The 17,755-nt window shown below is 43.1% G+C and overlaps 1 protein-coding gene across 1 annotated transcript in view; it reads left to right on the top strand.

Annotated features, from left to right (window-relative positions):
* Window positions 1-17,755, top strand: part of LOC141106122 (phospholipid-transporting ATPase IC-like) — a 210,469-nt gene that overhangs the window by 139,436 nt on the left and 53,278 nt on the right. Inside the window, exons 23-24 of the mRNA XM_073596570.1 lie at window positions 2,000-2,223; window positions 13,473-13,556. Coding sequence (XP_073452671.1) covers window positions 2,000-2,223; window positions 13,473-13,556 — 308 coding nt within the window. The remainder of the gene's footprint in view (window positions 1-1,999; window positions 2,224-13,472; window positions 13,557-17,755) is intronic.

Genomic DNA, 17,755 nt, shown 5'->3' with positions numbered 1-17,755 from the left:
TTGGAGTCGTTATCATGTTGGAAAACTGCCCTGCGGCCCAGTCTCTGAAGGGAGGGGATCATGCTTGGCTTCAGTATGCCACAGTACATGTTGGCATTCATGGTTCAATCAATGAACTGTAGCTCCCCATTGCCGCCACTCATGCAGCCCCAGACTATGACACTCCCACCACCATGCTTGACTGTAGGCAAGACACACTTGTCTTTGTACTCCTCACCTGGTTGCCGACACACACGCTTGACACCATCTGAACAAAATAAGTTTATCTTGGTCTCATCAGACCACAGGACATGATTCCAGTAATCCATGTCTTTAGTCTGCCTGTCTTCAGCATTCTGTTTGTGGGCTTTCTTGTGCATCATCCTTCTGGGACGACAGTCATGTAGACCAATTTGATGCAGTGCGCAGCGTATGGTCTGAGCACTGACAGGCTGGCCCCCCACCCCTTCGACCTCTGCAGCAATGCTGGCAGCACTCATACGTCTATTTCCCAAAGACAACCTCTGGATATGACTCTGAGCACATGCACTCAACTTCTTTGGTTGACCATGGTGAGGCCTGTTCTGAGTGGAACCTGTCCTGTTATACCTCTGTATGGTCTTGGCCACCGTGCTGCAGCTCAGTTTCAGGGTCTTGGCAATCTTCTTATAGTCTAGGCCATCTTTGTGTAGAGCAACAGTTCTTTTTTTCAGAACCTGAGTTCTTTGCCATGAGGTGCCATCTTGAACTTCCAGTGACCAGTATGAGAGAGTGAGAGCAATAACACCAAATTTAACACACCTGCTCCCCATTCACACCTGAGATCTTGTAACACTAACGAGTAACATGACACCAGGGAGGGGAAAAGGCTAATTGTGCCCAATTTGGACATTTTCACTTAGGGGTGTACTCACTTTTGTTTCTTTTATAAATTAATGGCTGTGTGTTGTTATTTTGAATAGACAGCAAATTTACACTGTCATACAAGCTGTACACTCACTTCTTTACATTGTAGCAAAGTGTAATTTCTTCAGTGTTGTCACATGAAAAGATATAATAAAAAATTTACAAAAATGTGAGGGGTGTACTCACTTTTGTGAGATACTGTATGTCTTCATCTTTATATACTTTTTGGAAAGTGCACATTGTGTTGGAAGTTTTTCTCTTCCTGGTTATCACATCAGTGAAGCCTGGACATACAGCCAAGACAGCTGATTGGAGGAAAGGCACACACCCTCTCTCCACATAGGTAGAGACTTTCAGCTCTGTTTGTTGAATCATTCAGCTCTGTGCTAATCTATTTATAGCATCCTTCCCAACACAAAACTCCAGCTGTTTTTATTATATGTGATGGAGAACTTGTCAGAGGTTATCACGCTGATAACAGAAGAACAGAGCAAGAGAAAGTGCTAGTGCTTTGAAGAGAGATAACAAAACACTGCAGATATATGTGCCCAGCTCAAATTTCATGAATCATCCACTTTAATCCTCAGTAAAGTAACATGACAATGGACTGATGTGTTTCATCAAGAACACATGACAGTAAAGTTCTTTCCAAAATATGTTTGCCGGTCATAATGTTTCTGTACTGGTTTTGATATAGGTTAGCAAAGCTCAGAGGTTCAAATCACATGTGCTGTGTCTTCTTTTTACTATAGCTATGTAAAGTGAAATTACTCAAAAAAACAATTCAGGTCTCAATTCAGACCAATTCCAATTCAGCTCTCATCTTTTATTATTTTCAAGTCTTTTACATTATGGTATGGTGATAGACGTTCCCAAATTAAAACCATATACACTGTTAGAAATTAGTTTGTTCAAGAAAAAATTTTCATCCTGCACCTTCAAATTTTAGCACAACTGAGGTAAAAAAAACGAACAATTAATTTGATCCCACTAACAATTTGAAAATCAAATGAACTTTCTTAAAAGGAATTATTTTGAATTTAATTCTATTAGTGTATGGCCAGCTTTAGTATCAGCCCATACTGAAATGAATTTTTAACTTCTTGTTTTGCAGCTGCTCACATTGGTGTTGGTGTGGTTGGGAAGGAAGGTCTCCAAGCTGTCCTTGCTAGTGACTTTGCAGTGGCTCAGTTTTCTTACCTCCAGAAGCTGTTATTTTTTCATGGACGTTTATCCTATATCCGTTTTTCCAAGTTCTTGCAGTATTACCACTACAAGACATTTGCGTGTCTTTTCCAGAATGTCTGGTATGCATTTTTTAATGGCTTCTCTGTTCACGTAAGTACCAAACCGGCCAAAATACTTTTAAGGGTGTATATATATATATATATATATATATATATATATATATATATATATATATATATATATTCACAGTATCTCACAAAAGTGGGATACATAGACTACATAACCTTATTATCTAAAAGAAAGTTAAAAAATGGAGGGCTAAAACCTTATTGCCATGAAGTAACTTAAAGTACAGTAAGGAAAATTATTATTTGATTACCCTGCAGATTTTGTATGTTTGCCCACTTACAAAGAAATGAAGGGCCTATCATTTTTATCATAGGTGTGTTATAAATGATAGAGAAGACAGAATATCAACCAAAAATCCAGAAAAAACACATGATAAAAATGTTGTAAATTGAGTTGCAGTTAAGTGAGTAAAATAAGTATTTGATCCCCTACCAACCAACAACAATTTTATCTCCCACAAACTGGCTACAGTATGTGCTCATGTGGTACACAGATTAGTCCTGTCAATTTAACAAGGTGCTCCTAATGACAACTCTTTATGTGTACAAAAGATACCTGTCCATAGAATCTTTCTTCCATTCAAATCTCACCATCATGGGCAAGACCAAAGAGCTGTGAAAGGACATCAGGGACAAGATTGTAGACCTGCACAAGGCTTAGTGAGGAGACAACTGTTGGAGCTTTTATTCGCAAATGGAAGACATACAAAATTAACATCAATCTCCCTCAATCTGGAGCTCCATGCATGATTTTGTCTCATGGGGTAAGGATGATCATGAGAAAAGTGAGGGATCGACCCAGAACTACACGGGATTAGCTTGTGAATGATCTCAAGGCAGTTGGGACCACAGTCACCAAACAAACTATTGGTAACACAATACGCCGCCATGGATTGAAATCCTGCAGTGCCCGCAAAGTCCCCCTCCACAAGAAGGCACATGTACAGGCCCGTCTAAAGTTTGCCACTGAACATCTAAATGATTCAGAGAAAGATCGGGAGAAAGTGCTGTGGTCAGATGAGACCAAATTTTAGCTTGTTGGCATTAACTCGACTTATCGTGTTTGGAGAAAGAAAAATGCTGACTATGACCCTAAGAACACCATCCCTACAGCCAAGCACGGAGGTGCAAACATTATGCTTGGGAGCTGCACTGTTACATATTACCATAAAGCAAAATTGCTTGAACATAAATACGTGTTGAATTTTACAAATAACTGTGATCCTCTCCAAAGAGCAATACATCGAACAATGAATGAACAAACTGTTAGAAGATGAAAGTACATATAGTCGAGTACTAAGTAATCCTATGTTCAAATGTAGGAGGACACTTGAACAAGTAGTACATTTGGGTCTAAAAAAAAAAATATACTCAACAAAAAGGAAGCAACATTTCTAACACCAGAATCCTTTCGCACCCCAATCATATATTCGTTACCAAAGATTCATAAGGATAAAGCAAATCCATCTCCCAGGCCAATAGTAAATTGGTCAGTACATAGACAACGACCTGCAGCCAGCTGTACAAAATACAAAAGCTTACTTAATGGACGCCAAGCACATGCTACAAACTATAGAAAGAATACCAAAAGAAGAAGGCCCCTGGATTATGGATATGGTTGACGTGTCCTCACTGTATACCATAATATTCCATCATCAGGCATGTGATGTTAAATGGGGTCTAAGAACACATACAACATTACCATGTGTCCAGAGAAAATATCTTGTTAAATGTTTAGATTTTTGTCTGAAGAACAGTTATTTTTGGTACAATCTGAATTACTATCATCAAAAAAAAGGTGTCGTTATGGGAGCTAAATTCGCACCCAGTGTAGCAGGCCTTTTTATGGCACAGTAGGAAAAGAAACCATCTTCACGAATACATCAATGGAACTGGTCATCTTTAAAAGATATATTGATGACATTTTCAATTTATGGAAAGGAGAACGCAATCAGTTGGTTTGTTTTTTTGAAAATCTGAATAAAAATGATAGATACATCAGACTTTCTTGGGATATCAGTGAGAAGGTTGTATCATTCTTAGATGTAGAGATCATACAAGAAGAACATAAACTTACTACAATAACGCACTTTAAGAACGTCGACAGAAACAGCTACCTCCTGTTGGAAAGCTGCCATCATAGAAGTTGGCTCTATAATATCCCAAAGGCCAACTGATGCGCCTGAGACGGAATTGTACCCTTGAAAGCGACTTTCTTGCCCAAGCGAATAACATGGGACATAGATTCATCGAGAAAGGCTATGATAGCCAATATGTAAAAGAAAGAATATCAGAAGTAGCAGAAATGAATCACAATGAATTAATCAAAGACAAGAAAAAACAGGAGATGACTTTAGATATAGTACCAATTATTCTTGATTACAACATTCAATATAGAAAAATAGAAAGAATTATAAAACGACACTGGCATATACTACTAACTGACAGACACCTTAAAGATGTACTACATGGTAATCCCAAATTCATATATAAAAGAGCCCCTACGATTCATGACAGGATTGTCAAAAGTATATTAGATCCACAAAAGATTGGACTCACATTCTATACAGGAAAAGGTTTTTTTCCCCTACAAATGTTGTTTTGCATGTAACAAAACTAAACGTCCGAATGAAAAGTAACTTAGCTTTATAACAAGTACAGGAAATATCCATCAAGTCAAAGACTTCATAGGTTGCAATACAGCAGGGGCAGTTTATGCTCTGGAATGTAGCTGTGAGTTGCAACACATAGGACGTACTAAAAGAGCCCCCAAAGTTCGCATTAAAGAACATGTGCAAAACATCTTCAAAGGATTCGATAAGCATAGTGTATCCAAGCATTTTGCCCTATGACACAATAATGATCCTACCCATTTAAAATTTTGGAGGATAGAACCGTATATAAAACACTGGCAGGGTGGCCATAAAGTTAAGACCCTGAGCCAGCTATAATCAAAATGGATCTTTATATTATATACTTTCACACTTTGAGGACTTAATATTGAATTTGATCTGTTTTATTAGTGATTTTTTATTGAATCTTGAATTATCAAAACTATCTCTCCTTTACAGATTTATTCGTCTATTTCCATTCTGCTATATACCCTCTCTCTCTTTCTACTAATTAATTATTATTGCTACTAACTCTATTGTATGTATATTGCTGCTGACATCACTTCTGGTATCCCCATGACCCTGATGTATGTCTTCCACCGCTAATATTTTTGCAATGTCCACTTGCCCGATATCTTTTTTTATACATTTTAAACTATTTTATATTATCCATGTGTGCACCCACACACCTGGAGTGGTCTGTCTATATAGATCGATTTTTTGTTGTTGTATTTTATAGCCTTCGCATTTCCCGATCTTTTTTATTTAGTATATGTAACGAGCCCCTTGCTCGCTCGGTTCCACTCTCCCGACACTCCTCTGCAGCTATAGAATCAGATTGCAGATCGCAAGATCTGATTGTTCGGTCATCCAATGCTCCGGGATTAGAACTACAGCTATGTGCCGTTCTAACCCAGTTGTGATAGCTCAGAACAAACACCAGGCAGGCTGTATGTAAGTTCAACCAGGAATCTCTCTTATTGCAAAATACAGGCTCTTTTATACACTAAAAGAGGAGGTGCAGACCTCCTGCTCATATTACTCTAACAATACAGCTGTAACCTAATTAACCTAATTAACATGAGCTAATTAACTAATCCCTTTAAACAGCCTAGATGACTCAGACATGACCTTTGGGCCAGACTGGCCATCTTGTAGTTCAGAAAATCCAATCAACATTATCACAATAGCAGAGTTAAAGCGGAGTTCCACACAAAAATGGAACTTCCGCTTTTTCGGAACCCTCCCCCCCTCCGGTGTCACATTTGGCACCTTTCAGGGGGGAGGGGGGTGCAGATACCTGTCTAATACAGGTATTTGCACCCACTTCCAGCATAGACTCCCATGGGAGTCTACGCCTCTTCCCGTCCCCACTGCGCTGTCTCCTGGGTAACACACAGCTCCCAGGAGAGAGCGGGGACCACTTGGGACACGCAGAGCGACTCGCGCATGCGCAGTAGGGAACCAGGAAGTGAAGCCGCAACGCTTCACTTCTTGATTTCCTCACCTAGGATGGCGGCGGCAGCTGCTGAGAACCGAGCGGGTTCTCGGTGTCGCCTGCCGACATCGCTGGACCCTGGGACAGGTAAGTGGCCATGTATTAAAAGTCAGCAGCTGCAGTATTTGTAGCTGCTGGCTTTTAATATTTTTTTTTTGGCGGTGTGGGTGGACCCCCGCTTTAATTAAACACAAACAACAATGGGGATCTAATGACTCTTAGATCCCATACTAGAGACTTATTTACAATACACATTTTAGCAGACAACAGACAGGTAGCTGGAATTGATGACATTAGCATTTAACAGTAGGAGTCCCAACGGTATGAATCAGTCACTATTCCAATATGGCAAATCCAGGGTCCCCAGAGTCTGTGTGTCCTGGGGGACCAGGACCCGAATCCACAGTAATACCACCTCAAGGGTCCCCAGGCATACAGGTCACAAAGAACACCGTTCCCCCAAATGCCAGGGCCCACGATCGATCGGCAATAGGCTAGCATACAGTCCCCTCCAAAAGTCTCTCTCCCGGCTAGGTCTGTCACATTTCTCCCCTTTTGGCAGGAGACTAACACAGGAGCAGACCCCAGATGGGTTGACTCCGAAGTTAGTCAGTAGTTCCAGTCCCCTAATGCCTGTACCCACACAGTATCCCAAACAAATTGTTCCAAACAAAGCATTACTCACCCAGCCAACCTCTGCCTCTCTCAGAGAACATATCTGCCGCTGGGGAGAGGCCTGGACTGGCCCTTCTTCCTGGAGTCCTTTCTGCCACTGGAGAGAAGACAGGGTGTCTGGGCTCACTCCGTCATGCTGTTGGGGATCTGGGCCGACTGCCCAGCATCCCTGGGGTATACAGGTGGAGACTGAAGTCCCATCCACCTTCACAGGAAATCCATCCTCTGTTAGTTGAGGGCAGAGGCCAGCAGTACTCGGCCCTGTTGCCAGCCCTTCTGCTGGAAACCCCACACCATCTGCTCTGGCTAACTGTTGGGGAGGGACAACACACACCTCCTCTCCCTTCTCCCCCTGTATCTGCTGCTGGGAAGTGATTGCCACCTTCTCACCCTGAGCCTCCGAAACTGCCACAGGTGTGGGGCACAGGTCTTGGACCCTCTGTCCGGTTGCCAGCGCTTCAGCTGGGGAAGTTCCTTGTAACTTCACAGATACTTCTGTTGGTGCTGGGCAGAGCACAGTGAAGTTTGGCCCTAATAACAGCTCCTCTTCTGCTGGAGGCTCACCAGGTTGTTGTTCCTCAGCAGAAAAGTCTATCAAATCCCCTGTCTCTGCAACTAGTGTCTGGGGATAAAGGTTCACCATCTCCTCTCTGTGGAACCCAGAAGATGCTATCAGTGCTGGGCAAAGCACAGTGAAGTTTGGCCCTAATAACAGCTCTTCTTCTGCTGGAGGCTCACCAGGTTGTTCTTCCTCAGCAGACAAGTCTATCAAATCCCCTGTCTCTGCAACTGGTGTCTGGGGATAAAGGTTCACCATTTCCTCTCTGCGGAACCCAGAAGATGCTATCAGTGCTGGGAAGAGGTTAACAGAGCTCTGCCCTGTTGTCAGCACTTCAGGTTTGGGGACAGCAATCTTTAGATTTTCCACTGCCGATTCTCTGGCATTCTGCTGGACAGGCACATTCCTCCATCCAAGATCATCCAATGCAGAAACAGGTTCATCAAGGTCAGTCAGCACTTGCTGCATCCGCCATAAGACCTCCACCTCCATAGCTGCGGGGAGCAGGTTGGCAAAGCACACTGTTACTCTGCCACATTGTTAACTCTTCAGCCAGGATTTCAGAGTTGTCAACTGGTATTTCCTGATAGTCCCAGGCAAAGAGAGCACCACCTTGCTGCTGAGCAGAGTCTAACAGCTGTCTGTAGGCGATCTCCAGCTCCCATTCCTGAACGGCCAGAAACTCCAAATCTTCCTGTGCCCAGTGCACTTCTGAGACATTCAGTCTTCGCTCACTGTGCTCCATTATTTCCTCCAAACACCACTCCCGATCACTCCCAAAGTCAGGGTCCCTGGACAGCCTCCAGTATAACAATCCTAGGCCATCGTAGTCAAAGCCTTCCGTGGGGCTGTCATCCGCTGTCCACGGGCACACTTGGGCTACATACCACTGGAGGGCTCTGTAGTTCTCGTCCAACCGCATTTCTGCCCGTATCAGCCTGCTTAACTCGGCTGTCCACTCCTGGTTTGGCTGTTCCCCCAATAACAGCATTCGCACTTCATACTGCGACCAGTACCTTACATGGATGGAGGGGAGAACTTTTCCCTGGTTTCACTGCTCACGGGCTAGCGCTTCCTTCCAGAGTTCGCAGCGGATAGAATCAAACCATCCTAGCAGGACCTGCTCTGATACTGGTCCTCTGTGCTGTATCTGCTTCTCTCGCAACCTCCTTCTGAGTTCCTCATCCATGGTGGCTGGTATCCCTCCTCTCCTGCTATCTGGACCTTGGATCCAGGTGATGGTTTGGATGTGTTCACGGCAAGGAAGCACAATCCCACCATTCCCTCCACGGCTCTCAAGTAAGTGTTTCAGCGTGGCTCTCCTGCAGGCTGGTTTGGAGTGTCCCAGTAACTGGAGAGCAAATCCCACTGCTGCCACCAATGTAACGAGCCCCTTGCTCGCTCGGTTCCACTCTCCTGACACTCCTCTGCAGCTATAGAATCAGATTGCAGATCGCAACATCTGATTGTTCGGTCATCCAATGCTCCGGGATTAGAACTACAGCTATGTGCCGTTCTAAACCCAGTTGTGATAGCTCAGGCAGGCTGTATGTAAGTTCAACCAGGAATCTCTCTTATTGCAAAATACAGGCTCTTTTATACACTAAAAGAGGAGGTGCAGACCTCCTGCTCATATTACTCTAACAATACAGCTGTAACCTAATTAACCTAATTAACATGAGCTAATTAACTAATCCCTTTAGACAGCCTAGATGACTCAGACGTGACCTTTAGGCCAGACTGGCCATCTTGTAGTTCAGAAAATCCAATCAACATTATCACAATAGCAGAGTTAATTAAACACAAACAACAATGGGGATCTAATGACTCTTAGATCCCATACTAGAGACTTATTTACAATACACATTTTAGCAGACAACAGACAGGTAGCTGGAATTGATGACATTAGCATTTAACAGTAGGAGTCCCAACGGTATGAATCAGTCACTATTCCAATATGGCAAATCCAGGGTCCCCAGAGTCTGTGTGTCCTGGGGGACCAGGACCCGAATCCACAGTAATACCACCTCAAGGGTCCCCAGGCATACAGCTCACAAAGAACACCGTTCCCCCAAATGCCAGGGCCCACGATCAATCGGCAAGAGGCTAGCATACAGTCCCCTCCAAAAGTCTCTCTCCCGGCTAGGTCTGTCACAGTATACATTCAAGTCACCAAAAACATGGCCGCCATATCATCCTAGAGTCCTGGACTATTAGAAAATGGCCACGCTATGGGTTCTATATAGGAATCCACCGAAATTTGGCCGCCGCATCACTTCCTTTAGCATTAAACTACAAGAAAATGGCCGCCTGATTAGTTCAATGCTTAACATATTTAAGGAAACTTCCAGTGCCAACCCTTATCCCCTGATGAAGTCACGTGACTGTGACAATACGTGTTGGGACAGAATGGCACCGGAAGTTATGTTGGTGTGCAAGCTCGCCGCTCATGGCGTTTAGCTTTTTTCCCTTTGTGTGAAATGTGAATACTACAGTTTTTTAAAAATAAAGAAAATGGGTTTTTACATACTACACTATCTGGAATTCCCCTTTCTTCCTCCACATTGTATATGCACCAACCGGGAGAGGAACACTATTGCTGTGACTCCAAAGGAGTAGACATACATCATTACACCAAGAACGATCTGTCAGGATTAGAAGGCCATCTAGATGCTTACTTACAAGAAGCCACGACCCTGATCCATTTCACCACCTAGGATTTCCGCTGTCATATACACACGCTGTTACCTTACAGCCGTAAGGTAAGGGGCCATCTTGCACTGAAGTGTGGTTGCACAGAAGAGGATAATTCACCTTGCGCATTGCTTCTATTTGCACTAAGTTATTTCCACTGAAGAGGATAAATCACTTATAAGAGGGAACCCAGCACTGGTTTCTTATTTTCCCTCCACCATGTGTTTATAAGACTTTTTTATTTATTGAATACAGACTTTATAACAATACCATTGGCACTCAGCAATTCATCCATGTTTTTATCTTCACCGTAATTTATCAGTTATTTGTCAAATTCAACACGTAGTAATTTATGTTCAAGCAATTTTGCTTTATGGTGATATGTAACAACTCAGCACCATCTATTATATATTCGTTTATCCTGTGGTTATGGATTGACCCTTTTGGTGCTTGCAGCAGTTAATAGCACTTATTTGTTTGGTAGCGGAGGAATATTTATATATTTTATGCTTGGGGGCTGTTTCTCTGCTAAAGGTACAGGGCGCATTGAGGGGCCAAGGGACGGGGCCATGTATTGTAAAATCTTGGATGAGAACCTTCTTCCCTCAGCTAGAACACTGAAGATGGGTCATGGATGGGTCTTCCAGCATGACAATGACCCAAAACATACTGCCAAGGCAACAAAGGAGGCAACAAAGGAGTGGCTCAAGAAGAAGCACATTAAGGTCATGGAGTGGCCTAGCCAGTCTCCAGACCTTAATCCTATAGGAAATGTATGGAAGGAGGCAACAACCAAGAAACCTTAAGGATTTAGAGAAGATCTGTAAAGAAGAGTGGACCAAAATCCCTCCTGAAATGTGTGCAAACCTGGTAACCAACAAGAAACATCTTAGCTCTGTGCTTGCCAACAAGGGTTTCTCCACCAAGTACTAAGTCCTGTTTTGCTTGGGGATCAAATACTTATTTTACTAAACTGCAACTCAATTTATAACATTTGTATTATGTGTTTTTTCTGAATTTTTGGTTAATATTCTGTCTCTATCATTTAAAATACACCTATGATAAAAAATATAGACCCTTAATTTCTTTGTAAGTGGGCAAACGTACAAAATCTGCAGGGGATCAAATAATTATTTCCCCCACTGTATACTCTAAAGCATCTGTATTAATCTTTATGGCTTATTCAGGTGGGCATTTAAAATGTTTGCTTTGATTTGATTCATGGCACTGAAATCAGCAGTGTTGGCAACCTGTTACTCCCTCAGTCGTGTAACTGTGCATGGACGATTGACTGCTAGGCCCAGTAAGACACAAGCAAGTCACAAGCTCCCCAATACGCAAAAGTGCTGTCATGTTTTCCTTGCATGGGCATGCCACAGCATCTCCTTAGGGGTAGTTTGGGTTACTGTTAGCAGTTAAAGTTTAGTGTTAAAGGACATATTTAACCAAGCTTAACCACCCACACTTACTTGCTTACTTACCTAGTAATCTCATGGCAAAACATTAAACCAAATCACCAATAAAAGTCACCATATTTATTTTCTGGTTTGCGTTAAAGAATAGCCTCAGTATTTAATAAATACACCCACCCAGAGGTGCTTAACTACCTTCTCCTTTATGGTGGAGGCCCCCTGTATTGTCTACATTCTAGCCAGTAAAAATCTTGTGTCAGGCTGCCCACACCTGTGCACTAACTTCCTGAAGACTTGAGAGGGACATTGGTCCTGCAGTAGACTAAATCCAAGTCTAAAGGCTTATTAGAGCACAGACAATGGAAGGTTCCACATTTATCTCATGACAGGTTTTACTTTAAGGTTAATAGTAATAGTGTAATGTAAGCTTAAATTTTAGGGTTACTGTTAAAGTCATTCTTTCGTGCACCCTGATGGTGTGGAGAACCCTTGGGTCCACATTAATTCCAAACCTTATACTGGCAGGATGTATGTGTGGATGACCTAGGTGGCTGATCCCTAGCCCTCTCCTGGGTACTGGATTTTATGCTATGAAGGGACATTCAGTACGTTTGGGTCCTCATTGGTCCCTTCGCTCCTCCCAGGGACATTGGCAGCTCTCCTGGATGTTCAGAGAATAATTGATGTGTTTTTCCTATAGATTTACGAAATGTGTCGAGTTCACCCCCACTATTGCATTACCTCTATCAAACCAACATTAGGTGTTATTTAATGATGGTGTTTGTGGAGTTATGGAGGTATTTTTGTTGGGTTATCGATGGTTTACTGCAGCATTGTATCAGCCTTCCATGGTTTCTATGACATAAAAACATTTTATGGAAATCCTAATAAATGTGACATTTTTTTGATATTGGTTTTGAATGCCATTATGTGTCTTAAAAGTGCCACATACTATATTTGTTTTCTTCTTTAAGTCTACTGTTAAAGTGACTTTGTCACCAAAAAACCCTGTTCCGTTAATCATCAGCTATGTCATTAGAGTGTACCTGAGTTCTATTACTTGTTTTTTTCTTCAGGCTGGTCAACTTAATTTTAAAGGTTAGTTTTTAGGCTAAGTGATGAAGCGATTGTAAATATAAAACATTTTTATTCTAGTTTTGGGTAGAAAGGGGAATGGTTAAAAAGATTTCCCAATGACAAAAAAATTGAGGAAAACTCTTAAAAGTTTTAACATAAGAACAGGTATCTCCACTGGAAGACTTTTCCTCTAATCTCGTTATAGAAACTGTAAAATTTTAGATTTTCTCTTGCTTACAGTGACAATTACAATGGGGACAGTGACAAATAGAGAGAGTGAATATCCTCAATGGGGACACAGACAACATTAAAAATTGACATGGGTTTCAGCCCTTCCCAGCTCTATCCAAAAAAAAAAGATTTTTTGCCATTATAGTATAATGTCAGTGCGAGGTAAAGTTTAGGATTGGCACAGGGAGTGCTTTGTGTGAGAAGTAGCCTAAGGGTGTGGTAACTTGTTTTTGGTGCTAAAAACCAATATTCCATATATGAGCTTAATACAGTGTTGGATATCCCTGTGAGTTGTGAGTTTTTCTTTTTTCAGGCATAATGTCTAGTGATTATTACTGTTCTGAAAATATAGAGAAGCATAGGCAGATGAGAACCTTAGTTATACTGTAAAGAGAGAACGTGAGCATACATAAAAATGAACTATATACAGCTCCATACTCATTTGCCAACCTCAAATTTTCAGTGTATATTGATATGCTTTATTTACTGTGTATGATACTCTTATTTTAACAGGCTGTGAGTGATATCTGGTTCCTAATTTTCAACACTTTATTCTACACTTTCTACCCAGCACTTTATATGGGGATGCTGGACAAGGTAAGATGTAAAATGACTATAAAATTATTTCTTTCTCATACTTTACCGAACACAAAGTATACAGGAACATGGGGTTATGCTGCCACTTTCAAGAGCTAGGAAAATGGCAATGTAAAGCTGCTAGGACAGTTTTGCCTAACTCTTCCCACCCCAGAATTCTTTAAAACAGTATTTCATCCAAAAAGATAAATGTAATATATTGCAGCGTATCAAGTATTTGATGTAGAGACTGCAATCATTTTCTTTTTTTTTATGATTCTTTGGTGATCCTGCTAATAACGTACTTCTTGTCTTGGGATGCCTCCACTCTGGATGGAGAAGCAACAGAGACACCCCTGGACAGCAGCATTGTCATTCTATGGAAAGGGTAGTGTTAGATGCACTAGCAGATTTAGATGTACTTGCCTTGGTAAGCTGCAGTATATTAAATGTTTGTCTTAGGGTTCAATGCCGCTTTCAGTTTTTTGTTAGGGTCTTTAGGAGAGTGATGTCTTCCATCTGCTCAGAGAGAGCAAAAGCTGTGAGTGATATCCAGTTTCTAATTTTCAACACTTTAGGCCTCACAAACACAGGGAATTTTTCCTGCATTTTTTAGCAGCATAAGGCGTTTTTTTTTTTAGCTTCAAAACGCCTCTTCATGTTATTCTATGTATCCATGGACACATAGGTTTTTATTTATTTATTTATTTATTTCATGTACTTATATAGCGCCGTCAGTTTTTAGGAGCTTTTAGTGACACAGGCGTATAAAAGCTGTAAAAAAAAGCCAGCCGCCGCAGTCTTAACAACTAATGAGTCATCAGCTGTCAGCGGGCTTCCCTGCTAACAGCTAAATGAAAAAAAAAACATTGCTGGAAATACAGTAATGTGAAAAAAGCGGCCACCTTTTTATATTGACTCCTTGCCTGGTCACTATACAGATGTGTGCACACCCTCTTTATGGGTTTCCATTCTGCCCACTTTATAGCCAACTCCACGCCTTCCACCAGTTCCATGATCACACCTGCTATGATCCTTAGGATGTTCTGAGCTTCCTGCTTTCTTCAGTGTGGGGGTCACTTGGCATTAACTACACAGGTGTTGTAAGTACCCCTTGTGGGCTCTATTTAGGCCTAGCATGGCAGATAACAGGAAGAAACGATGCAGCGCTAAACATAAAAATCAGGATTGAGTGATCCACATAAATGTGACTATCAGCTGTGCAACGTGATAGTGTGTAGCTAAATGTAAAAAAATATATAAAAAACCAAATACAATATTATAATGCGTCCATGATCATATCAACGACCAATAACGTAGACATCATGGTCATGTGAATGTTCAATGAAGGTGAACAGTATAAATGTAGGATGAGTGAGAGGTTTCTCAAGGGTGATACGTGGTTCACAGAGGTGGTGTTCCAATACTCAGTATCCACAGCAAAGAATAGATGGAGCAAATACACTTACCGGAACTGGTGGACATGTTTGCCGTACGGCTAGGTGTCATACAGGCTTGAGGATCGATCGATCCAAACAGATGTAGAGGCGTATACGGTAGGTTCCACTGGTTCCTCTGTAGCAATGGTAAACGGCCTGGGGACAGTAGATGTTCAAAGTCCAGTTACAGGCATTTCTCTAACCGGTGTATATTCGGGGAATACACCTTTCACATAGCCACCATGGGGACATGGAAAAGGAAAAAAGGCTCCACATAGTGCTTTAAATCCAAAAAAGCAGGTTTATTATAAACCAAACAGGGTAAAAAATTCAGATAACAGCATCCAGGATAAAAGTGATCACAATAAAGAATAGCGTGGTACCAAGAACAAAAAAATCAATTGCAAACCGACATGTTTCGGACTAGAGGTCCTTCTACTGGGGCATATTGTCCTTTGTCTGGTATCACGCTTGTATATATAGACACACAGTTAATTTAAAATCAGCTTCAGCTGTCACACTAAAATCAGCTGTGAGAGGCTGTTGAAAAACGGACCTCACAGCCAATAAGCATCCAGGTGGATAGGAATGACATACACCTGCTCAGCCACCCAATCATGAGTGGCTAAGTATGTCCTATCAGCTGTGAGAGACCGTTATAGGGCGGACCTCACAGCCAATGTCGATCTAAATAAATAGGGGTGGCTTGTGGTGATGAAGCAGCCCAATCACGAGCCGCCAAACCCACCACCTGACGTCACATTACAAGGAGTCCTCCCCACGCTCTGGCTATTGTGTTTCAAGCCTCAATTCCATTCAGGGAAGAGGCTGGTATGAATACATAATGTGGAGCGGCGTAGCTCCGCCCACACAGCTGTCAGACTTCCACGTACAAGACCGATGAGCCCGATGTAGCAGGGGGAGGCCTCCCTTACGTATCTGGTTCCTGGCCCCTGGTAGTATGGACAGGAGGCACGGGAGCACAGAATGGTATGAGAGCCTGGCGGGTTAGCCGCAGGAGGATCCCGGTAAAGGTGGTTATGGAGATCACCAGTCAACTGAAGCACAGGCAGCAGGTGCAGAACAGGAGTGGAGCAGGCAGGTCGGGTCACAAGCAGGGTTGGCAACAGGCAGACAACGCGGTACAGAGGAGCAGGCAGATTCGTAGTCAGGACAGTCCGGGATCAGTGGCAGGCAGAAAGCAAGGATAATCAAAGACAGGCCGGTGGTCAGGAGATCAGGTTCAAAACAGGAAGCAGGTGCAGGGGTACAGGGAGCTGAAAATCGGACAGCACCGAGCCCCCTGTGCAGACAGCCTAAATAGGCAGACTGGCACCAAACGCCGGGCACACGTGCACGCCGACGCGCGCCCCAGCACACACGCACGCGCCTGCACGCCAGCACCCGCGGCGGCGTGCACGGGAACGCGTGCGCGCGCCGATGCACCCTAACGCACCGCGACGCACACCGGCAGCGCGTCTGCCCAGGGGAACTCTCTGACAGTGCCCCCCCTCAAGGGCAGCCTCCGGATGTCCAATTGAGCCAATCTGGTGGCGTGGGTACTTCTGAATGTCCTCAGGAGCTCTTCGGCATGTAGATTGCTTTCTGGCTCCCAGGAGTTGTCTTCTGGTCCGTACCCCCTCCACTTGATTAGGTATTGCAACTGGTTGTGTCTTTTCCTGCAATCCAAGATAGCCTCCACTTCGAACTCTTCTTCGTTATCAATAATTATGGGCTCCGGTGGGTCAGTACTTCGGCCAGCAAAGGTGTTGGGTATAACAGGTTTCAACAATGATATATGAAAAACCGGGTGAATCTTCAGGGTACCAGGTAAGTTGAGTTCGTAGGCTACGTTGTTAATTCTCTTTTTGACTGAGAACGGACCCATAAACTTAGGGCCCAACTTCCTTGAAGGGCAGGCCATTCTTACATTGGTTGTGGACAACCAAACCTGGTTGCCAGGTTCCAGGATGAGCTCTCCCCGCCTCTTCTTGTCAAACATTTTCTTATTGTACTCTTGGGTCTTAGCCATGGTTTCCTGCAAGAGTTTGTTGTTGGTAAGGAAGAAGTCCATGGTTTCAGAGACCGCAGGGATAGCACATTCGGGTAAAGACCTGGGCAGGAAGCACGGGTGGAAGAATTGGCAAAGAAAGGCGTTTGCTTAATGGCCGAATGTAAAGAGTTTTTGTACGAGAACTCAGCAATTGGCAGAAGAGAAACACAGTCGTCCTGTGAGAAAGACGAAAAACAATGGAGGTACTGGTCCAAAGTCTGATTAGTTTTCTCCGTCTGCCCATTAGTCTGGGGGTGGTAAGCAGAGGAGAGTGCCAGCTCAATTTCCAGAGAACCACAGAGAGCCTTCCAAAACCGGGAGGTGAACTGAACACCGCGATCAGATATGATATTTGATGGAGCCATTTTGGTTAGCCTGTCTACGACGACGAAGATGGTAGAAAAGCCTTCTGCCTGGGGAAGCTCTATGATGAAATCCATCGATATCATCTTCCACGGTCTTTCCGGGACGGGTAATGGTTTTAGCTTGTCCGGCTATTTTTGCTCCGTGCACAGATAGTACAGGATTCTACATAGTTCTTGCAGTCATTCGCCAACAGAGGCCACCAGAATGTGCGCTGAACCAACTCAGTCGTCTTTAGCACACCGAAGTGTCCAGCCATCTTATGATCATGGCAGAGCTCTAGCACTGCCACCCTCAAATCTTCAGGGACCACGATTTTACCCTTGTGCCAAAATAGGCCGTCCTGGGCCCTCACTTCATCTCTG

Source organism: Aquarana catesbeiana, linkage group LG01, assembly GCF_042186555.1.
Source record: "Aquarana catesbeiana isolate 2022-GZ linkage group LG01, ASM4218655v1, whole genome shotgun sequence".
In the NCBI taxonomy this organism is placed as follows: Eukaryota; Metazoa; Chordata; class Amphibia; order Anura; family Ranidae; genus Aquarana; species Aquarana catesbeiana.
The sequence above is the reverse complement of the archived record's forward strand: the minus strand, read 5'-3'. Positions and strand labels throughout refer to the sequence as shown.